The following is a 21,240-nucleotide window of genomic DNA, read 5'->3' on the forward strand; positions in this document are numbered from 1 at the left end:
ATTCCAGGAAGTGTACTTTTTCAAAACAGGTGGCATCCCCCAAGTATCTCAGCTAGCAGAATATTGAACCAATCAATTTTTAAAATTAAAAAAATCCAGATTATTACTTAATCAACAAACTTCTGAAGGAGTATCAAACTCCTACAAAGGTGATACAATTAAGTTCTGTCTTTGAAGCCAATGATCTGGAATATTCAATAGGATCATGTCTATAAAGGACAGCCTCAATAGAAAATTCAGTGGAATACACTTCACTATTTCCAGGCTGAATAAATTTCCTTTTTAATCAGCTAACCTTTGATTTCTCACTTTATCTATGCAGCTACATTCCCCATAATTTCAAATGCCTTTATTCTCATCTGTGCTTTACTGTTCTCATTCTCAACCAGTGACTGGGATTGCACCAAGCAATCTGATGGAACTAAAGACTACTTACCCTGTTTCGAAGCCAGGCCTCAATTCTAATTTATCTTCCTCAAATGGAAGTTTTTACTTATTCATTCTTGGAATACAAACATTGCTGTCAAAGCCAAAATTTATTCTCCATCCCTAGTTACCCTTAAGGTGGCATTGGAATTTAAAGTATAGTGGGAGTATCTATAACCACACAGACTATTAGGTAGGGATTAAGACCCAGCAATGATTGAGGACCAGGGAAACATTTCCAAGTCACAGTGATGAGAGATATGTAAGTGGCAGTATTCCCATGCACCTGCTGACCTTGTCCTTCCAGGTAGGAGAGTACCGCTGGATGTATACAATCAACCTGTAGATAAATTCATTTCAAGTCAAAAATACTTGAGTACAATAAATAATGAGCACAGAAGCAGGTTAATGTTTTTCAATTCTTTATTTTACACAACAAATTGTACACATTTATTGAGGTTGTCCACGGCCACGGCCAAATCCGCCTCTCTGTAAAAGAAATGGGATGGTTAGCAACATGCAAACTTCTGAAATACATCAACAAGAGCTTAATAAAACACTAACTCATAATTCACTCAATCTTCTGTTGCTATAGTTTACCAACTCTTATCTGATATAGGGAGAATACACAATGTAGTTGTAAGCAGTGGTGTTTTAGTTAATCTTATTTTACTCACAACAAGTAAAAAAGAAACAGGAAAAGATAGCTAAATTTAGTAACTTATTACATCAGTCCAATCACTTAGGATTATTAAAGTGCAGTTTTTTAAATAATGCAATGCACTACAAATATCAGCATTAATAACAGACAGATTCTTCACTTTGCATATTTGCTGGAAGAAATTGTTTCACTTCCTTGAGCCACTGGATCAAAAACTTTCAGTCGTTTTGAAAAAGCAATACTTACAAACTGGAATTCTGTAGCTGCACCAGCACCAGCTTCAGCCTTCTTGTCTGAACCAACTGTATAAACAATAAAGCTATGTTACTCTATTCCAACTGGAATAAATCAAAAAAATCCAGATTTTATTAAACTCAATTCCCAAATCAATAGCAAGCACTGCTTTTGAATCAATATCCATCCTAAGGTATCCTCTTGGGAGGTGATGACCCAGCCAGCAACTTGAAATGGCAGCCTAAGACTAGAATTCAATTTCTGAAATAAATCTCACCCACGCGGCCAGATGATTCAAGGCAATCCAATGCAATGTGCTGACCCAAACAAGGAGAAAGGAAATTAGACTTATGGGATTTTACAGGCTACCTTTCCCCATTCCTCTAGTCACTCGCCACCTAAAACCTCAGCTTTCCTCCTAAGCTGCTACCCAACTGAGGAGAAATCCTTTCCAATGACTTTTTCATCAGTGACTTGTGTATTGCTGCACCTGTGGATGAATAGTTGGTTCCATGCTGCTTTACACAATTGCCTGCTGGAATGTACAAACCTTAACCGATCCTACCGGCAGTTATTTAAGGAAGTGTAACACTAAAGTTTAACTGGTACAGTGACTCAGTATTTCAGCAGATGCAGCAAACCTGCACTTGATCCAACATTGAAAACAAACCCGCTTCCTGAAGCTTACAACATGCGCCATTCTCAGTAACTATTTTCCAGATAAGCTCGCAAAGCTTTAGTAACCATACTACTACACCTTCAAACCCTGACAACCCAATTTCACAATGGTAGTCAGAAAGGAGCCAAAGTACAAATTAAAAATTATATACTGCATTCATTGCATTGCCTCCGGATCAGTTGTGGGGGGCATTGCTGACGTTAGTCTGCTCAGAAAAGAGAATAACTCTGGTGAGAAGAGTGGCAATCCAAAATTGCCACCTAACCAACTGATGCACAAATACCCCAGATTATGTCCTTGAAAAGGGGAATGTTCAAGGGTGACATTTATATAGGCCAAGAGGCATTTAATAAAGGCCTGCACAAGGGATTGTCTACTAAAGCAGAATATCATTGAATTGAAAGCAACTTACTTAGGAAATGAAGAGGGACAGGAGAAAGAGCAGGGAGGAGAGATAATGTACTCAAACTGGCAGAAACGTATAAGGATCTGTGTTGTGGCTTCAACTGTTCACTGTAGTAAAGACTTCGATGATGCAATATAAATCCACAAATTTAAATTTGCCAATGACAAAGATTTAGATAAACTGAATGGGTAAAACTGCAGCAAATGGGATTTTGTTATAGGCAAATGTGACATTATCCACTTTGGATCCAAGAAAGGACAGAACAGGATAATTTTGAAATGGTGGAAAGCTGAAATGAGGTCCAAAGAGACATGGGGGACCAAGCAAATAGATCACTAACACATCATAAACAAGTACACAGAAGAATGAGGGATAGGGATCATGCTTCAGATATACGAAGTCCTGGTCAGGCCACACCTAGTCTTGGAGGGAGTGCAGCGCAGATTTAACATTGTAGTTCAATGTAGAACTATACCTGGACTCTAAGTATAAACCAGAGGAAAGATTATACAAAAGTGCGATTAAAAGTGGACTAAAGTGCGATTTCCTGAAGCTATTAAGAGGAACATATATAAATTTAGAGTAACATGTATAAATATGATTAGAAGTTTATTTCTGCTTGTTGGAGGCATCTAGGATGAAGCTAGTAATTAAAAAAAAAAATCAGAGCAAGGCTCTTCAGGAGTGAAATTAGGGAACATTTCCACATGCAATGAATGGCAGAACTTCCTGAAAATTGAGTGATAGCTAAGACTAAGTTTACTAAAGTTTTATCTGTGTCACAAGTACGTTTACTTTAACACTGCAATGAAATTACTGTGAAAATCCCCTAGTCGCCACACACTGGCACCAGTTCAGGTACACTGAGGGAGAATTTAGTATGGCCAATGGACCTAACCAGCACATCTTTTGGACTATGGGAGGAAACTGGAGCAACCGGTGGAAACCCCAAGCAGACACAGGGAGAATGTGCAAACGTCATGCAGACAGTGACCCAAGCCAGGAATCAAACCCAGGTCACTGGTGCTAACCACTATGTCACCATGCCGCCTGGTTTATAAAGGTATTAAGAAAAATGGACAAAAACAGGTTGTATGGACTTTGGTTGTAGGTCAGCAAGTGAATGGCAGAATAGACTCGAGGGCTAAATGGTGTACTCCTGAACTTAAGTTCCTCTCATAACCGATTAATTATATGGCATTTTTGAACTGCTTATATTAATAAACTTTACTTCTTAATTGCCTGGCAGCATCCTCAATTATGATTCAGTCCAAACTACAAGTGTTAACATGAGAAAGGGTCTGGCTTGGTTCTAAAGGTTTAGTTACCCAATAATTGCAGTATAAGGCTGATAACATAAGGATTTTCCATTGTCTTGATAAGGAAAGGCACTGTCCAGCATGTCACTCTCACACACACAAAGGACCATAAGGTTTTAAGATTCATATCAGCAACTGATTTCAAGCTATGGAAAGAAAGTGTCACATTAAAACACTGCCGTTAAGATCCCTTTAGAACATTGGTTAACCAAAGTTGCAACTGCCTGAGACAGAAAGAACGTAATGCCTAGTAACACATGTCCTATTCATACCTAAAAGCGATCCATTTATGCCTAGTCTTTCTAGTTACTTACCAACCCTCCATCCATACTAATATGTTGCCCCTTACACCATGTGCCCTTATTTTGCATTGCAGCCTTTGATGTAGCACCTTGTCAAATGCCTTAATTTCCTGCAGTTCTTGACATGAATGCTTTAAAGCCTTCCTGGATAATGAAATCTAATTACAACCACAGGTTCGCCATCATCCATGATGCTTGTTACCCCCTCAAAGAATTCTAGCTCATTAGTCAAATGATTTCCCTTTCACAAAACCAGAGTGGGCTCTGTCCAACTGCATTGAGTATTTTTAAGTGTCTCACTATAACCTCCTTAATAATAGATCCAGAATTTTCCAACTAACTGATGTTAAGGTAACTGGTCCATTATTTTCCTGCTTTCTGTTCCCCATCTTTACTCAGAGGGTAGTAAGGGCGTGGAATGCCCTGCCTGCAGCAGTTGTGGACTCGCCAACTTTAAGGGCGTTCAAATGGTCAGTGGATGGGCATATGGATAACATTGGAATAGTTTAGGTTAGAAGGTCATTAGATTGTTGCAACCAGTGGAACCATTGAGGGCCTGTACTGCACTGTAATGTTCTACGTTCTATCTCTCTCGAATGGAGAGATTACAGTCACTGTTTTCCAATTTGATGGGGCCTTACCAGACAGAATCTAGAGAATGTAGGAAAAATGAAAATCAGTGCATCTCTCTCAGCAGCCACTTTATTTAAAATCTTCCTCACAGAGCCACTGACCTAGAATCTAGCCTTGGATGACTGTGTGTCAAGTTTGCACATTCTGCCTGTGTCTGCGTGGGGTTCCTCTAGTTGTTCCAGTTTCCTCCCACACTCCAGATCCACACATGGAAGTTAAGTGGATTAACCATGGTAGATGCACGGGGTTACAGAAATAGGGGAGGTGAGGGGCTGGGTGGGATTTTTTTTTGGAGAGTTGGTCTCTGATCTTAAGGAGATTCCGATGGATCCAGGGACTTGTCAGATTTTAAGCCTCTCACTGGTGATTGTAACTGTTTTTAGTTCCTCCCTTTCACCGCGTGTACACTAATAAAAGGATGTTATTTGTATTCACTACAGTGAAGACATGCAAAATATTGGTTCAATTCACCTGCCATTTCCTTATTTTCCATTATTCATTCCCCAGACGCACTCACTCTTTCTAGGAGGACCAACACTCACTTTACAAATATCCACAGAAACTCTTACCATCATCAGTCTTTATATTTCTAACTAGTTTTCTCTAATTTCTGCCCTTTTAGCCACTCTTTGCTGTTCTTTATATTCTGTTCAATCCTTTAATATAATGTTCCAGTCCACTTTAGCCAGCAGTCTTTCTTTCTCACTAGAATGATCTTTGCCAAATGTTACAAAATATATTGCGAAATACCTGCCAGTGAATCACCACTGACCTATCCATTAACCCAAGTTCTTGTCCACTTTACACTCATAATTGGCCTTCTCAATGCAAAACAAGAGTCTTGGACCCACTCTTCTCTCCCTTGAAATGAACACAAACTTTAATCATATTCTGATCACTGTAAATGGGCCTCAGTAGCAATGAGGTAATTATTTAACCCCATCTCACTGAACATTACCAGTGTCACTGGACTAGTAATCCAGTGACCCAGAGTAATGTTCTGAGGACTCCAATTCAAATCCCACTTTGGCAGTGAAGAATTCAATAATAATCTGGAATCATGTCTAAATGGTGAAATGAAATCATCGTCAATTGCTGCAAAAACCCATCTGGTTCACTAATGTTCTTTAGGGAAGAACATTTGTTACCTTACCCGGTCTGGTTTACATGTATTCCAGACCCACAATGTAGTTGACTCTTAAATACCCTCAGGTTTGGGTAATAAATGCTGGCCTAGCCAACAGTGCCCACATCCCATGAAGGATTTAAAAAAGTCTCAAAATCCTACTCACAGGCTGGCTCTAGTCCACGCTGCTCTAAGAAACTGTCCCGTAAACTCTTGTGAACCCATTTTCCAGGAGTCAATGCACTCCTAGACTCTGTCTCCAAGTTTGCAATTAAACAAAAGAAAGATGACACGACCAATTATCCTCAAGATGAGACTCTCTCTCTGTGTACTGATGACTCCAGGCTGCCAAATTACTCTAGCTGGATGATGCCAGTGATCAAAACCAGGCCAGGGCAGTCTGCAGAAAAACACTAACGAGGCAGCAAATGCAGAAAGGGAAGTACCATCCTTGCCTTTTAGGAAACATCAGTCATCAGCTGGTCTGAGAACCAGACTCAAACTAGTCACAATTCATCAAGTAGCTAGAGTACTTAACCTGTTCCAGTTGCAAAGTTCACAATAGAACCAGCCTCAGATTCAATCACAAGTCTTGCAACCTGCTGTGAACCTGTCGCTTAAGGTCCTCACATCAATTTTTTACTTATCAAATCCATTCAAGAAACCCCAGGACTGCCACATAGGATACTGGATATCATAAACCAGAGATTGAATTAACTGTAGTCAGAACAACTGCACAATCTTTACTTGTGTTCAAATCTGTGTGTGCACGTGCAACAGACTGAGTGTATGACATTGCATAATTTGGGGTATGTAAGGTAGATGAGAATAAAAAGGACGAGGATAAATGATCTTGCTTACTTTAAACTCTCAAAGCTTGCAGCTAAATTATTTGATTGGAATACACATGCCAATGGTAATGAAAGACACTTTTTTCTATACAAAGCTTACTGAATACAGGTAGTAATAGCAGATATATTGTGAGAGACAGGGAGAAAAATTATGAGAAGGTACAGCCAGTTAGAAATTGGTGCACACAGAAGTACATGTAAGAAATTCACTGCATCCTCTGCCAATTCAAAATGACTGCCTTTGCCCTGGTCCACACAAACGTCACTGCTCAGTGGGAAAGCAGTTAATGTTTTAATTACACAAATTCTGTTACAATATGTTCCAGGCAAACAAGATGGTGGGTGACAATACATTGAGTAATTGGGACTGATTTTAATTGATCCTGGCTTCAAACTGTAATTTGAAGAGGAGAGGAAGGTAACACAAATGGTGAATTTGTCACCATCTTCCCTAATGTTTTTTCTCTCAAATCTGGGCCTACTCTATAAACATGGCAGAGAAACACCAGAATCATGCAGGCAAATGCCACCTACGAAGTTAACAGAATTCATAGGCGAAGACAAGATAATTGTGTAGGACTTTTTGTTTTCATGAACCAAGGACAGATTACACTCTAGCCCCTATTTCCCCTCAAATTTGAAGGAATTTACAAACACAAAAATAAAAGACTGAGGGAATCTAAGGTTTGAATTTGGGTTCATATTGCAAGAGTCCAAGAGCAAGCAAAACTCAAGATTCTTTAAAAGGACAGGGCATGGGGGAAAATATTAGTTGGGCTAAGTCTTATTATTTCTCAAATCAGTTAACTGCAGACAAACAATTTAAAAAGAGCAGTCAACGTTTGTGGTCACCAGCTGCTGTTTTTCAAATGCACAGACATTTTAAGTTGATTTACAGTCAAAAGGGGAAAGCTTTTTGGAGTTCTGGAAGGTGAAAGGAAGCAAATATAAATGTAAGCTATTGAGTATTTTGAAAGATATCCAATTAGTTCCGTTATCGAGGAGTTATATGTCTGGATTCAAAACACAAGCTAGATTGAGCCACATCATCCAAATTACATATTATTCACACTATGCCAACAATCAATACTTACGGGGAGCAGTCCGCCTGTAAGAGTCTCTGTCAGCTTCACCACGGAGACGAGCTGGACGGTCCTCACCCAGACCTGCAAAAGTTTCACAATATCACTACAGACCCGCTACTAGATTTTAAGATGTCAATGACCTGGTAATTGTAACTATAACACAAATTTCCTTTAAAGACAAAGAATTAAGAGTCAACATAAATTTTATGGCATTATTCATGTCATCAGCACATTCAAAAACTGCTTCAGAAAGAATGAAGTAAACTTCCCTAAGCATTTGAAATAGAGGTGAGCACCCAGCAAGCCCCAAAACAGCAACAAAATAAGTGATAAACTAATCTATTTTAGTGGTGTTGGTTGGTTAATCAGGATAATTCTCCAAATTGTACGCTGATCTCAATAGTGAAATCTTCATTGAAAAGACCAATGCAGCACTACCTCAGGATTACATCCTCAAATCTATGGAATGGAACCCAAATCTATGGATTTGGCATGAGAATGCTATCAGAGCCAAAATGGCAAGTTTTAAAGTAACAGCTGAACCATCTTATAGGATGCCAACTAACACTGAAGCAAAGTGTACACAGCACCAATCTTAATATAAGAACCAATTGTACAATTAGACCAGTGGTGCAATCCAAGTGTCTGGCCATGCCACAGTGCAGCCTGTAAACACAACTTAACTATCCCAAAAGGTCCAGGTGACTTGTACACTACGCTCCTGCAATTTATTAATTTTAACAAATACAATCCAAGGTGAAAGATGAAATAGTGTGCCTCCTTAAGCACTACTCCAACTGGGGATTTTGTATCATCATTGAACATAAACATAAGAACATAAGAAATAGGAGCAGGAGTAGGCCATCTAGCCCTTCGAGCCTGCCCCACCATTCAATAAGATCATGGCTGATCTGAAGTGGATCAGTTCCACTTTCCCGCTTTCTCCCCATAACCCTTAATCCCTTTGCCTACCAAAAACCTATCTACCCACGTCTTAAATATATTTAGCGAGGTAGCCTCCACCACCTCAACGGACAGAGAATTCCAGAGATACACCACCCTTTGAGTGAAGAAGTTCCTCCTCAACTCCGTTCTAAACTGCCCCCCCCCCCCCCCCTCCGCCATCTTGAGGCTGTGCCCTCTAGTCCTACTGTCCTTTCTGAGCAGGAAGAGCCTCTCCACCTCCACCCTATCCATCCCTTTCATCATCTTATACGTCTCAATAAGATCCCCCCTCATCCTTCTAAACTCTAACGAGTACAAGCCCAGTCTATTCAGCCTCTCCTCATAGCTCAACCCCTTCAACTCCTTTTTTTTGGGGGGGGGGGGTTTGCTCATAAACAACAGCCCCCCCCCCCAAAAGGTTTGAAGGAGCTCAAACATAAAGGACAATGTAAAGCACAGCACAGGCCCTTCAGCCCAAGCCTGTGCTGGTCACGATGCCCAAAATAAAAAAAAACCCTCTACCCTTTCTTGATCCTTACCCCTTTATTCTCTCCGTATACATGTCCATCCAGATGTCTTTTAAATGTTGTTAACGTGCCTGCTTCCATCACCTCCTCTGGCAGCATGTTCCAGGCACCCACCACTCTGTGTGGAAAAACCTCTCCTGCACATCTCCCTTAAACTCTCCCCCTCACCTTGAACCTGTTCCCCGTTGTAATTGACACTTCCACCCTGGGAAAATGCCTCTGATTATCCACCCTGTCTATGCCTCATTATTTTGTAGACCTCTATCAGGTCTCCCCTCAGCCTCCATCACTCCAGTGAAAATAATCCTAGTTTATTAAACCTCTCCTCACAGACAACACCCTCAAGACCAGGCAACATTCTGGTGAACCTTCTTTGCACTCTCTCCAAATTCTGGTAGTTTTGTGACCAGAACTGCACGCAGTACTCCAAATGCTGCCAACCCAAGGCTTTATACAGCTGGAACATGATTTGCCAACTCTTGTACTCAATTCCCTGACCAATGAAGGCAGTAATGCCATATGCCTTCTTAAATCACCTTGGCCACCTGTGTTGCCACTTTTAGGGAACTGTGGACCTGCATATCCGAGCCCTCTGTATTGGAATGTTCTGAAGAGTTCAGCCATTTACAGTATAATTCAAACCTAAATTTGATCCCCCAAAATGCATCACCTCACATCTATCCAGATTAAACTCCATTTGCCTTTCCTGTGCCCAAATTTCCGATCTATATATATTCTCTGACAACCCCTATCAGCAACTCTACTAATCTTCATGTCATCTGCAAACTTACTTAGACCACCCAAATTTTCCTCCAGATCACATAAATATTTAGGTCCCAGCAAAACACCACCAGCTAAAGATCTCCATTCTGAAAAACCCATTCCACCACTATTCTGTCTTCTATAACCCAGCCAGTTCAAAATCCATGTATCCCATCACAAATCCCATGTGATTTTTAGTTTTTGTACCAGTCTGCCATGTGGGACTGGTCAAACGCCTTATTAAAGTCCATATAAATTACATCCACAGCCCTTCCCTCATCAATTATCTTTGTCACCTCTTCAAAAAAAAACTCAATCCAAGATGACAAAGAAAGAACAATCCCAGTTTAGATGGGCAGTCTTGGTAGAATGTTCTGGAATTATAGCACAAGAAGTTACCATCTATGTTCATTTAAATATTTAATATAGTGCCTCAGCACATTTTAAGAAATGTCAGAAAGAACTTTGTCTGAAAGAACTTAATGTACTATGAATTACTTTGAAATGCAGCAGCCTCAGGTAAATGTGTGTTTGACAAAATGAATCACAGAGATACAAACACGCTGGTTATCATCACTAAATTTGGACAACTTAAGTACGAAACATCGGCAAAATAAATGGAACACCAAGTACTGCCAATCACAGCTGCGCCTGAGTGATTAAAGTGTTTTAATATTTGGGAGTACAAAATCTCAACTACCAAAGATTACCAAGGTTCAAGTTATTTATTGACATTTCCTGCACTGAATATGATCTGTGGCCAAACCAGGCAGCAGATTTGTTAAATGGCCCTCATCAATCCTCTGCATTTGCTGCATTGCTGTACAGGTGGTGTTCGTGTACCAGGGAAGCATCTGGAGGCCGGAACTCACAGGCATCTGTGGATCTGTACTTAATTTATAACCATCACCCTTACTTATCACCAATTTCTGTGATGACAAAACACTTCATTTTGTTCTGATAAATATACAACATAGAGACTAGAAGCAGGAGGAGGCCAATCAGCCCTTTGATCTCTGCCATTCTTTACCATGGCTGATCAAATTCAATACCCTGATCCCCCCCCTTCTCCCCTCATATTCCTTGGGCCCTTTAGCCCCAAGAACTACATTTAGTTATTAAAACCACACGTTTTGGCATCAGCTGCTTTGTGATAGTGATTTCCATATATTCACCACCCTCTGAGTGAAGAAATTTCCCCTCACCTCAGTTTTAAAAGGTTTACCTCTTATCCTCAAACTCTGGCCCCTACTTCTGGACTCCCCCACCACTGGGAGCATTCTTTCTGAATCTACCCTGTCTAACCCGGTTAGAAATTTTATAAGTTTCTACAAGATCCCCTCTCACTTTTCTAAACTCCAGCGAATACAATCCTAACCAACTTACGTCTCTCCTCACGACAGACCTGCCATCCCAGGAATCATCCTGGTAAACTTTCGCTGCACTCCCTCTATAGCAAGGGCATCCTGCCTCAGACAAGGACACCAAAACTACACACAATACTTCAGGTGTGGCTTCACCAACAGCATATACGATTGCAGCAAAATATCCCTACACTCAAATCCTCTCACTATGAAGGTCAATATACCACTCACCTTCTTTACTGCCTGCCGTACCTGCGCGCTTACTTTCAGCGACGATGCACGAGGACACAAAAGTCTCGCTCAGTATCCAATTTGCACCCATTCAAGTAATAATCTTCCTATTATTGCTACCAAAGTGAATAATCTCACATTTATCCACATTATACTGCATCTGCCCACGCACTCAGCTTGTCCAAATCATGCTGAAGCACCTCGGCATCCTCCTCACAGCTCACCCTCCCACCCAACTTTGTATCATCTGCAAATTTGGAAATAATTCATTTAGGTCTCTCTTCCAAATCATTTATAATGTGAATAGCAGGGGTCCTACCACTGATCCCTGCGATACCCCACTAGTTACTGACTGCCAATCAGAAAATGACCCACTCTTCGCTTCCCATCTGCCAACCAGCTTTCTATCCATTTCAAGACATTACTATATAAAGTTAAAATGCGTGGAATTGCAGGTAGTCTTATGAGACCCTCTGAAAATCGAAATAAACCACATGCACTGGTTCTCCTAAGTCACGAGTTACATCCTCAAAAAATTCCAACAGATTTGTCAAGCATGATTTCCCTTTTGTAAAAGGGATGCTGACTCTGTCTGATTATCTAACTGCTTTCTAAATGCTGAGTTATGAAATCCTTGATAATGGACTCTCACAACTTTCTCAGTACCGATGTTAGCAGGGAACTGTAGACCAGTGAGCCTATCCGTAGGAACTAGTCCAGAGACCAAAGAATTTTGGAAAATAACCACCAATGGATCTACTGTTTCTAGTGTCATTTCCTTAAGCACTCTGGGATAAAGATTATCAGGCCCTGGAGATATATCAACTTTCAATCCCAATTTCCCTACTAATGCTGGTTTCCTTTAGCCCCTCACTAAAACTTGTTTCTCTCAGAACTTCTGGTACATTATTCATGTCTTCATTTGTGAAGACTGAAGCAAAGTACAAATTTAATTCCTCAACCATTTCTTTATTTCCCGTTATGAATTTTCTGTAAGGGGCCTACATTTGTTTTTGTCAATCCGTGTCTCTTTACATACCTATAGATACTTTTACAGTCAATTCCCTGCAGCTTACTTTTATACTCTATTTCCTCCTTCTTAAATCAATCCCTGGTTCTCTTTGGCTGAATTTTAAACCGCTCCGATCCTCAGGCCTATTGCTTTCTCTTACCAATTTGTACGCTTCTTCCTTGAATCAAATATGATTTCTAATTTCCCTTGTAAGCCATTGCTTGGCCACAGTTCCTGTACCATGTTTATATAATTAAATATGAGTGAGCGCTTGCTGAGCAACTATACTGTTGATAACTGTAGTATCAAACAGCAGAAAAATTAACCTTTGGGTCTTGGCCTGGCTGTCTCGGGGCGGGTCTGGCGACGTAGAGTAGCAGGAACAATTTCTGGAGGAAGGTGAAGGTAGTCACGTAGGTACTGGATGCCCTCGTTTGTTAAGTACCAGTAGAAGTGTCGCCAAGCAAACTGCTCCTTTACGTAACCACGGGATTTCAAAGACTGCAGATCAAAAAAAAAGAACAGTTTAGCACCAGGTGTTTCAACTGCTTTCACTATATCTGGTATACAATATTTTTGATTTCTTCAAATTTAAAATACAACCTACAGAAATCAGAACCAGTAATATGAGTAAAGCAAACTACAAGGACTGGCCTGCCACTTTTAGCCCAAAGCAAAAATCTATCACTTGGCTCCAACAGCCAAAGTTTTTATTCCCTTGTTACCAGTTTAACCTTCAAGTTACTGGTTCACGTACTTTAGTATTTTGCAAATAACCTTCTGTAGATTGATGAATGTTTTTAAAATTCTTTCATGTGGGTATCTGTGCCTAGATGAACATTTAGTGCCCAGCTCTAACTGCCCAAGCAACTGGTGGTGGTGATGACCGGTGACATTGAAGGACTGCCAATATAGTTCCAAATCAGGACATTGTATAGCCCGGAAGGGGACTTCTAGCTGGTGGTGTTCCTATGTATCTCGACCCTACGTGCGGTTGAAGGACCCTCGCTGCAGGGCATCTTGTGGACGGTTCACAAAGCTCCTATTGTGCACTGGTGGAGGAGGGGATGAATGCTGAAGGTGGTGGATAGGATGCCAATCAAGCAGGTTAGACTGGCCTGGATGGTGTCCAGCTTGAGTGTTGGCGGAGCTGCACTCATCCAGGCAAGTGCAGAGCATTCAGTCAGGCTCCTGACCCACATCTTGTAGAGATAAACAGCATTGGAGAATCAGGTGAGTTGCTTGCCGTGGAACTCCTGGTCTTGTAACCACAGTATTTATATGGCCAGTCCAGTCAAGTTACTAATAAGGTGTGAATACTGGGGGATTCAGTGGAGATAGTAATTGTCTCATCCTTGTGTGGCTCGAATGTTGCTTACCATTTATGGCCCTAAGCCTCAATGCTGTCCACATATTGCAGCACAGAGACAGATGGAGTATTTTGAAGAGCTGGAAATGGTGCTGAACATTCGGTGAAAACGCCCATCCCCATTTCTGACCTTGTTATGGAGGAATGGCCAACGATTAAGCAGCTGATGTGGACAGGCCTAAGACACTATCCAGAATAACTGCTGCAGCAATGTCTGGGGACTTAGATGATCGACCTCCAACAATCACAACCACCTTCCTTTGTGCAAGATACGGACTCCAACCAGTGGAACTTTCCCCAATTTCAAACGAGTTGTATTTTGGAAGGGCTCCTTAAGTTACGTTCTCGGTCAAATGACACCTTCGTGTCAACGGCAGTCACTCCCACCTTGAGTTCAGCTCGTTTGTCCATGTTTGGATGAAGGCTGTCATGAGGCCAGAAGCTGAGTGGTCCTCAGATTCTGGCCTCATGGTAAAACTCCAAACTGAGCACCAGTGAGCAGGTTACTGATGATCAAGAGGAGGTTGATGAGACTGTGACCAACCTGACCGGATTTGTCTCTTTTTGTGGACAAAATCTGGCAATTTTTCCAGTATCAGGTAAATCCAGTGTTACAGCAATGCTAATAGCTTTTGCAGTGAATCAAACTGGCTGAAGCTAAACTTTTGAGATGCTGGGGCCTCTGGAGGAAGACAAGGTGGATCATACATTCAACATTTCTAGCTGAAAATGGATGCAAATGATTCAGCATCATCTTTTGGACGGATGTGCTGGGATTCCTCATTACGGAGAATGGGGACATTTGTGGAGCGTCCTCCTCCATTCACAACTAATGTAGCAGGACTGCAGAGCTCAGATCTTATCTGTTGGTTCTGGGACCATTCAATTCCGTTTAGCATGCAACAATTCATGTGCTGCAGTTTCACCAGGTGATACCTCAAGGTGTCCACTAGGTCATCAATCTACCCTTTTCAACTGTGGTGTTTTAAAACTTAACAGTATTTTTAAAAATACTATGCAGCAACCAAAATAATCTGCCATAGTTGCAGCATTTTCCTTTGCTAGTTTCTGCATTTAGAACATAAGAAATAGGAGCAGGAGTAGGCCATCTAGCCCTTCGAGCCTGCCCCGCCATTCAATAAGATCATGGCTGATCTGTCGTGGCTCAGTTCCACCTTCCCGCCCTCTCCCCATAACCCTTAATCCCCTCTCTTATCAAAAACCCATCAACCCGCGTCTTAAAAATATTTAGCGAGGCAGCCTCCACCACTTCAACGGGCAGAGAATTCCAGAGATTCACCACCCTTTGAGTGAAGAAGTTCCTCCTCAACTCCGTTCTAAGGAGACGTATTTAGGGAGACGTATCTCCAGACTACAAGAAAGATAAAGAATGGCAAAATAAAAACTAGAGGCTGGAGTAGGCCAAAAATCGGTCCTTTGAGCCTGCTCTGCCATTCATTTTGATCATGGCTGCTCATCAAAATCACTAACCTGATTTCCTGCCCCCCTCATATCCCTATAGCTCCAAGAGCTACATCTAATTACTTCTTGAAATCAGACAACATTTTGGCTTCAACTACTTTTGGTGGTAGTGAATTCCACATATTCATCACCCTTTGGGTGAAGAAATTTCTCTTCACCTCAGTTCTAAAAGGTTTACCTCTTATCCTCAAACTAAGACTCCTAGTTTTGGACTCCCCTACCACTGGGAACATTCTTTCTGAATCAACCCTGTCTAATCCTGTTAGAATTTTATAAGCATCTACGAGATGCCCTCTCACTCTTCTAAACTACAGTGATTACAATCCTAACCGACTTAGCCTCACCTCATATGACAAGCCTGTCACCCCTGGAATCAGCTGGTAAACCTTGGCTGTACTTCCTCTCTAGCAAGAGCATCCTTCCTCAGATAAGGACATCAAAATTGCTCACAATACTCCAGGTGTGGCCTCACCAACACTTTTAACTTTACATCGTAGTCTGTCATGAGAGACCTTGTCAAAAGCCTTCTGAAAGTCTAAATAAACATCCACTGGTTTTCCTCAATCAACTCTACTAGTTATATCCTCAAAAAATTTGTCAAGCATGATTTCCCTTTTGTAAATTCATGCTGACTTTGTCTGATGATACCACTGCCTTCCAAATTCTGTGAAGAGATATTTCTGTGATTACTCAGGCTGCTGAGTACTTCTTTAAGTTTCTTAACGTTGTTTGTAGCCAAAATTGACTAACCGCAATGAACTGGACTTCACTACTATCACTTGTGCAACTCTCATACGTACATCCGATATTCTGGATTTTGATATTTCCTGCTGATATTTGTCTTTAAAATATAGATCCAAGGGCAATGGATCTTTTTTCCCATGGGTCAAGAATATCCCCAAAAGTACTTCCAACTATGAATAACTGGCAAAGGAGCCATATGTACCACCTTATGATTACTTTTCAAAAGGAAATGGAATAATACAGGACAGCATGCAATCACACCAGATTAGCAATAGCATGCAAGAACTTGTCTACTTTTCTGTCAAAAACATCAGTTAACACATGTATACCGATGACAGCAAACTCTGCCTCATCTCCATCTCATTCAATCACTTCACTATTTATAAATAGTCAGAAATTTTCTTCAATGAAACTGGAAAGGCCAATGCTATTGTCTTAAGTCATCTTCATAACCTCCATTCTGTACCTTAGATCTCTCTCTCTCCTCCCCGACACGAGGGTGAACCAGACCCCAAAAACAACACCCAGCCATATATCAGCTCAATTACCAAGACCGTCTACTTCCACCTCCATTACATCTCCTAATTTTGCTCTGCCTAAACTCACCTCCACTAAAACCCTACTCCAACATAGTTCCAGCTGGCCTTCCATGTTCTACCCCAAATAAGTTTTAGGTTATCCAAAACAACTACCAGGTGTTTACATACATCAAATCCAGTTTGCCCTTGCGGACATGCAATGACTCCTTATTAAGCAACTACTTGATTTTAAAATTCTAATTTTTGCATTCAAATCCATAGCCTTGCCTCATCTCTATCTTTATAATCTCCTCCAATCAATAACCTTTAGCTATACTCACGTCTCTATTACTGGCCTCATGAGCATTCACAATTTGAGCCCCTCTGCCATTAGCTCTGCATTGAGCTGCCAAGGCCCTCAGTTCTGGAATTCCCTCCCTATAATCTTCCACATCATTTTCCTTCTTTAAAGCCCAACTTTAAACGTACCTCTTTAACCAAACTTTCAGTTACTTGCCCTAATATCTCCCTATGTGGCTTAATGTCAAATTTTGTTTCATAGTATTCCAATAAAACATTGAGGGATGTCTTATGTTAAAAGGTGCTATACAATTATGGAAGCATTTGCAGAAATACAATACCTGCATGGCCTTCATTACGTGCAGGTTAGGGACATTCTTGTCTGCCAACTCTGGATGCTTTGGCATATGCACATCCTTCTTGGCCACCATTACCCCCTCCTTGAAGAGGAGTTCATAGATAGCAATACGGTTCTTCTTGGGCATCAACATCTGATAAAGACAGAACGAGATCCTTCAATATTTGAAATCTGCACAATCCCATTGCTTGCACCATTATTGACAAACCTCTCCCACTATTAAACTGAACCATGCAAATACATTCACCATAACTTGCACATTAAGTAGGTTAAGTACATTCCAAACATTTATTACTGAACAGTGAATTTGCACACTCACATTGAAGCCAAAACAAAGTAAATGAATCACGTTAGGTTCTGATTTTAGATTTAGTTACATTTCCAGATTAAACATTGCAATTTGAAATATATATGCTCTCAGAGGCACTAAAGTGTAAACTTGAGAATGCAACTCCTCCAAACAAGTTAGGATCTTTTGACTCGCGTTTCTTTCGTTTGCTTAAATGTTGTTTTCTCATGATTCATGCTCTATATTAATATTAAACGCTCACCATCCACTGTTACAGGAACTTATCTTTGAAACTATAGAAGTGGAACACTTCACACTGGTGATGCCAGGAATCTTGCACAAAATACTAACTCGATGCTAACGTTGACTACACAAATTAAACGGCTTTACGATCCTAAACATATTGGGGAAGTGTGTTCCCGTAATTTTTATTCAGTTAGTTGATACAGCCTGAGGCCTAACCTCTATCATCACAGCTAGGAGGCAACGCATAAACTATCCCAATTAATACCCCTGCGTTTATAGAAATGATTGACTGAATAAATTCGCATGTTGTATGTGTAACATTACTGGGCTGCTGGAGGAGTCCCTGGGCAGGATGGCAGGGATATTTGCCTATTTAGACACTTTGCCTCCGCTTACCTTTACCGCTTATCATGGGGCCCCGAACAGGAAAAGACCGAGCATGCGCACTACCTTCCTCTTCTTCCTATACTCAGGACCCTGAGCATGGGAGCCTGTGCTGCGCGCCTGATTAAAAATACAAGCTTCCAAATTCTCGAACCATTTAAAATAAAGCAGCGTTCCGACCTCGAAATGGATGCACCAATTTAATAGCAATGAAAGGTGGTTACTTTGTAATCGGGGTAAACACAAGGCGCGTGAGCCAACTGGGAGTCTCCAGGGGGGAACCGTTAGATTTGAAGAGAAGGCAGTAAGGTGGGCGCGCCTGCGCAGCGAGGGGAAGGTTGGCGCGGCTGCGCAGTGAGGGGGGTTGGGCGCCGGGTGGGGGGGGAGGGGTGAGGAAGGCGCGCCCGAGCAGTGAGGGGGAAGATAAGGCGGACACGCCTGCGCAGCGGGGCGGGTTTTAAGGCGAGGGCACCTGCGCGCGGGAGGGTGCGTCTGCGCAATGAGGGATCGTTAAGGTGGATGCGCTTGCGCAATGAGGCGGGCTGGTGAGGTGGGTGTTGGTAGTTTGGTGTGGGACTGAGGAACGGCGTTATGACCGACATGAGAAAGAATTTATTTCTCATTAGCTTAATTTGTGGGGTGTAGTTAAAGACAAATATACGTCGACTTCCGTGCCTGCTGGGAGTTGTAGTTTCCTTGTCGGTTGAAGCACCTGCCCCTCTCCCCACCCCAGATAGTTAATAGCAGCTCAGGCTGAGCCACATAACAGAGCAAATCCACTCAGCAAGGTGGGAACAGACAAATCTACAACAGAGCGTAAAATCCTGGAAACACATCAGATCCAGGATACACCAATCTTCCAGGTTACATGTGTCTGTAATGTCTGGGAATATAGAATCTCTACAGTGCAGAAGGAGGCCATTTGGCCCATTGAGTCTGCACTGACTCTTACGCAGGCTTTGGAAAAAGAGAATAGAACATACAATAGTACAGGCCCTCTGGTCCTCGATGTTGTGCCGAGCTTTGTCCGAACCCAGGATCAAGCTACCCCGCTCCCTGTCATTCTGGTGTGCTCCATGTGTCTATCTAATGACTGCTTGAAAGTTCCTAAAGTGTCCGACTCCACTATCACAGCAGGTAGTGCATTCCACACCCCAACCACTCTAAAGAATCTATGTCACATTCCTATATCTCCCATCGTGAACCTTATATTTATGCCCCCTTGTAACAGCTACATCCACCTGAGGAAATAGTCTCTGAACGTCCACTTTATCTATCCCCCTCATCATCTTTTAAACTTATATTAAATCACCTCTCATCCTCCTCCGCTCTAAGGAGAAAAACCGCAGCTCCCCCAACCTTTTGATGGGTTCTTGATAAGAGAGGGGATTAAGGGTTATGGGGAGAGGGCGGGAAAGTGGAACTGAGCCACAACAGATCAGCCATGATCTTATTGAATGGCGGGGCAGGCTCGAAGGGCTAGATGGCCTACTCCTGCTCCTATTTCTTATGTTCTTATGTTCTTTCCTCATAAGGCCTACCCGCCAAACCAGGCAGCATCCTGGTCAATCTCCTCTGCACTCTCTCCAATGCTTCCATATCCTTCTGATATAGTGAGGTGACCAGAACTGCACACCAGATTCTAAATGTAGTCTCACCAAGGTCCTGTATAGTTGCAGCATAACCCCACGATTCTTAAACCCAAACCCCCTATTAATAAATGCTAACACACTATAAGCCTTCTTCATGGCTCTATCTGCTTGAGTGGCAACCTTCAGAGATCTGTGGATATGAACCCCAAGATCTCTGTTCCTCCACATTCCTCAGAACCCTATTGTTGACCCTGTAATCCACATTCAAGTTTGTCCTACCAAAATGAATCACCTCGCATTTATCAGAGTTAAACTCCTTCTGCCACTTTTCGATCCAGCTCTGCATCCTATCAATGTCTTTGCAGCCTACAAGAGCCCTCCACCTCATCCACTACTCCACCAATCTTGGAGTCATCAGCAAATTTACTAACCCACCCTTCAGCCCCCTCTTCCAAGTCATTGATAAAAAAAAATCACAAATAGCAGAGCACCTGTGGTACACCGCTGGTAACTGGCCTCCAGTCTGAAAATTTTCCCTCCACCACCACCCTCTGTCTTCTGTGAGATAGCCAGTGACTTACCCAATCAGCCAAATTTCCTTCTATCTCACACCTTCCTTTCTTCATAAGCCTACCATGGGGAACCTTATCAAACACCTTATTAAAATCCATGTATACGACATCAACTGCTCTACCTTCATCCACACACTTAGTTACTGCCTCAAAAAATTTGAATCAGACTTGAGAGGCAAGACTCACTCCTCACAAAACCGTGCTGACTACCCCGGATTAAGCTGGTGCAGGACTAGGCCATTTCGCCCTTTGAGTCTGCACCACCATTGAATATGGTCATAGCTATTATGCACTTTCAGTATCTCACTTCCACTTTCTCTCCATACCCATTGATCCCTTTAGCCACAAGGGCCATGTCCAGCTCCCTCTTGAGCATATCTAACACACTGGCCCCAACAGCTTTCTGTGGTGGGAAATTCCACAGGTTCACAACTCTGAGTGAAGCAGTTCTTCCTCACCTCATTTCTGAGTGGCTTACCTCTTATTCTTAGACTGTGACCTCTAATTCTGCACTTCCCCAACATCAGGAACATTATTGCCACATCTAGCCTGTCCAGTCCCATCTGGATTTTATATGTCTACGAGATCCCCTCTCATTCTTCTAAATTCCAGTCTCTCTTTACACATCAGTCCTGCCATTCTGGGAATCAGTCTGGTGAACATTCGCTGGACTCCCTCAATGGCAAGAATGTCCTTCCTCAGATCAGGAGACCAAAACTGAACACCACACTTGAGGTATGGCCTTACCAAGGTCCTGTATGACTGCAGCAAAAGATATTCTTACTTCTACACTCAAATCCTCTTGCAATGAAGGCCAGCATGC

General features: G+C 41.9%; 1 protein-coding gene across 1 annotated transcript; it reads right to left on the bottom strand.

Moving 5' to 3' along the window:
* Nucleotides 1–835: 835 nt before the first annotated feature.
* Nucleotides 836–18,400, bottom strand: rps10 (ribosomal protein S10). Its single transcript, XM_080210229.1, has 6 exons — nucleotides 18,266–18,400; nucleotides 17,318–17,467; nucleotides 12,890–13,064; nucleotides 7,732–7,803; nucleotides 1,334–1,389; nucleotides 836–915 (listed from the first exon to the last, which is right to left on the bottom strand). The coding sequence occupies exons 2-6, from the start codon at nucleotides 17,465–17,467 to the stop codon at nucleotides 877–879; spliced, it is 492 nt and encodes a 163-aa protein (XP_080066355.1). The 5' UTR covers nucleotides 18,266–18,400; the 3' UTR covers nucleotides 836–876.
* Nucleotides 18,401–21,240: the final 2,840 nt, after the last annotated feature.

The sequence above is a fragment of the Carcharhinus amblyrhynchos genome, chromosome 22 (genome assembly GCF_965287045.1).
Source record: "Carcharhinus amblyrhynchos chromosome 22, sCarAmb.v2.hapA, whole genome shotgun sequence".
NCBI lineage: Eukaryota > Metazoa > Chordata > Chondrichthyes > Carcharhiniformes > Carcharhinidae > Carcharhinus > Carcharhinus amblyrhynchos.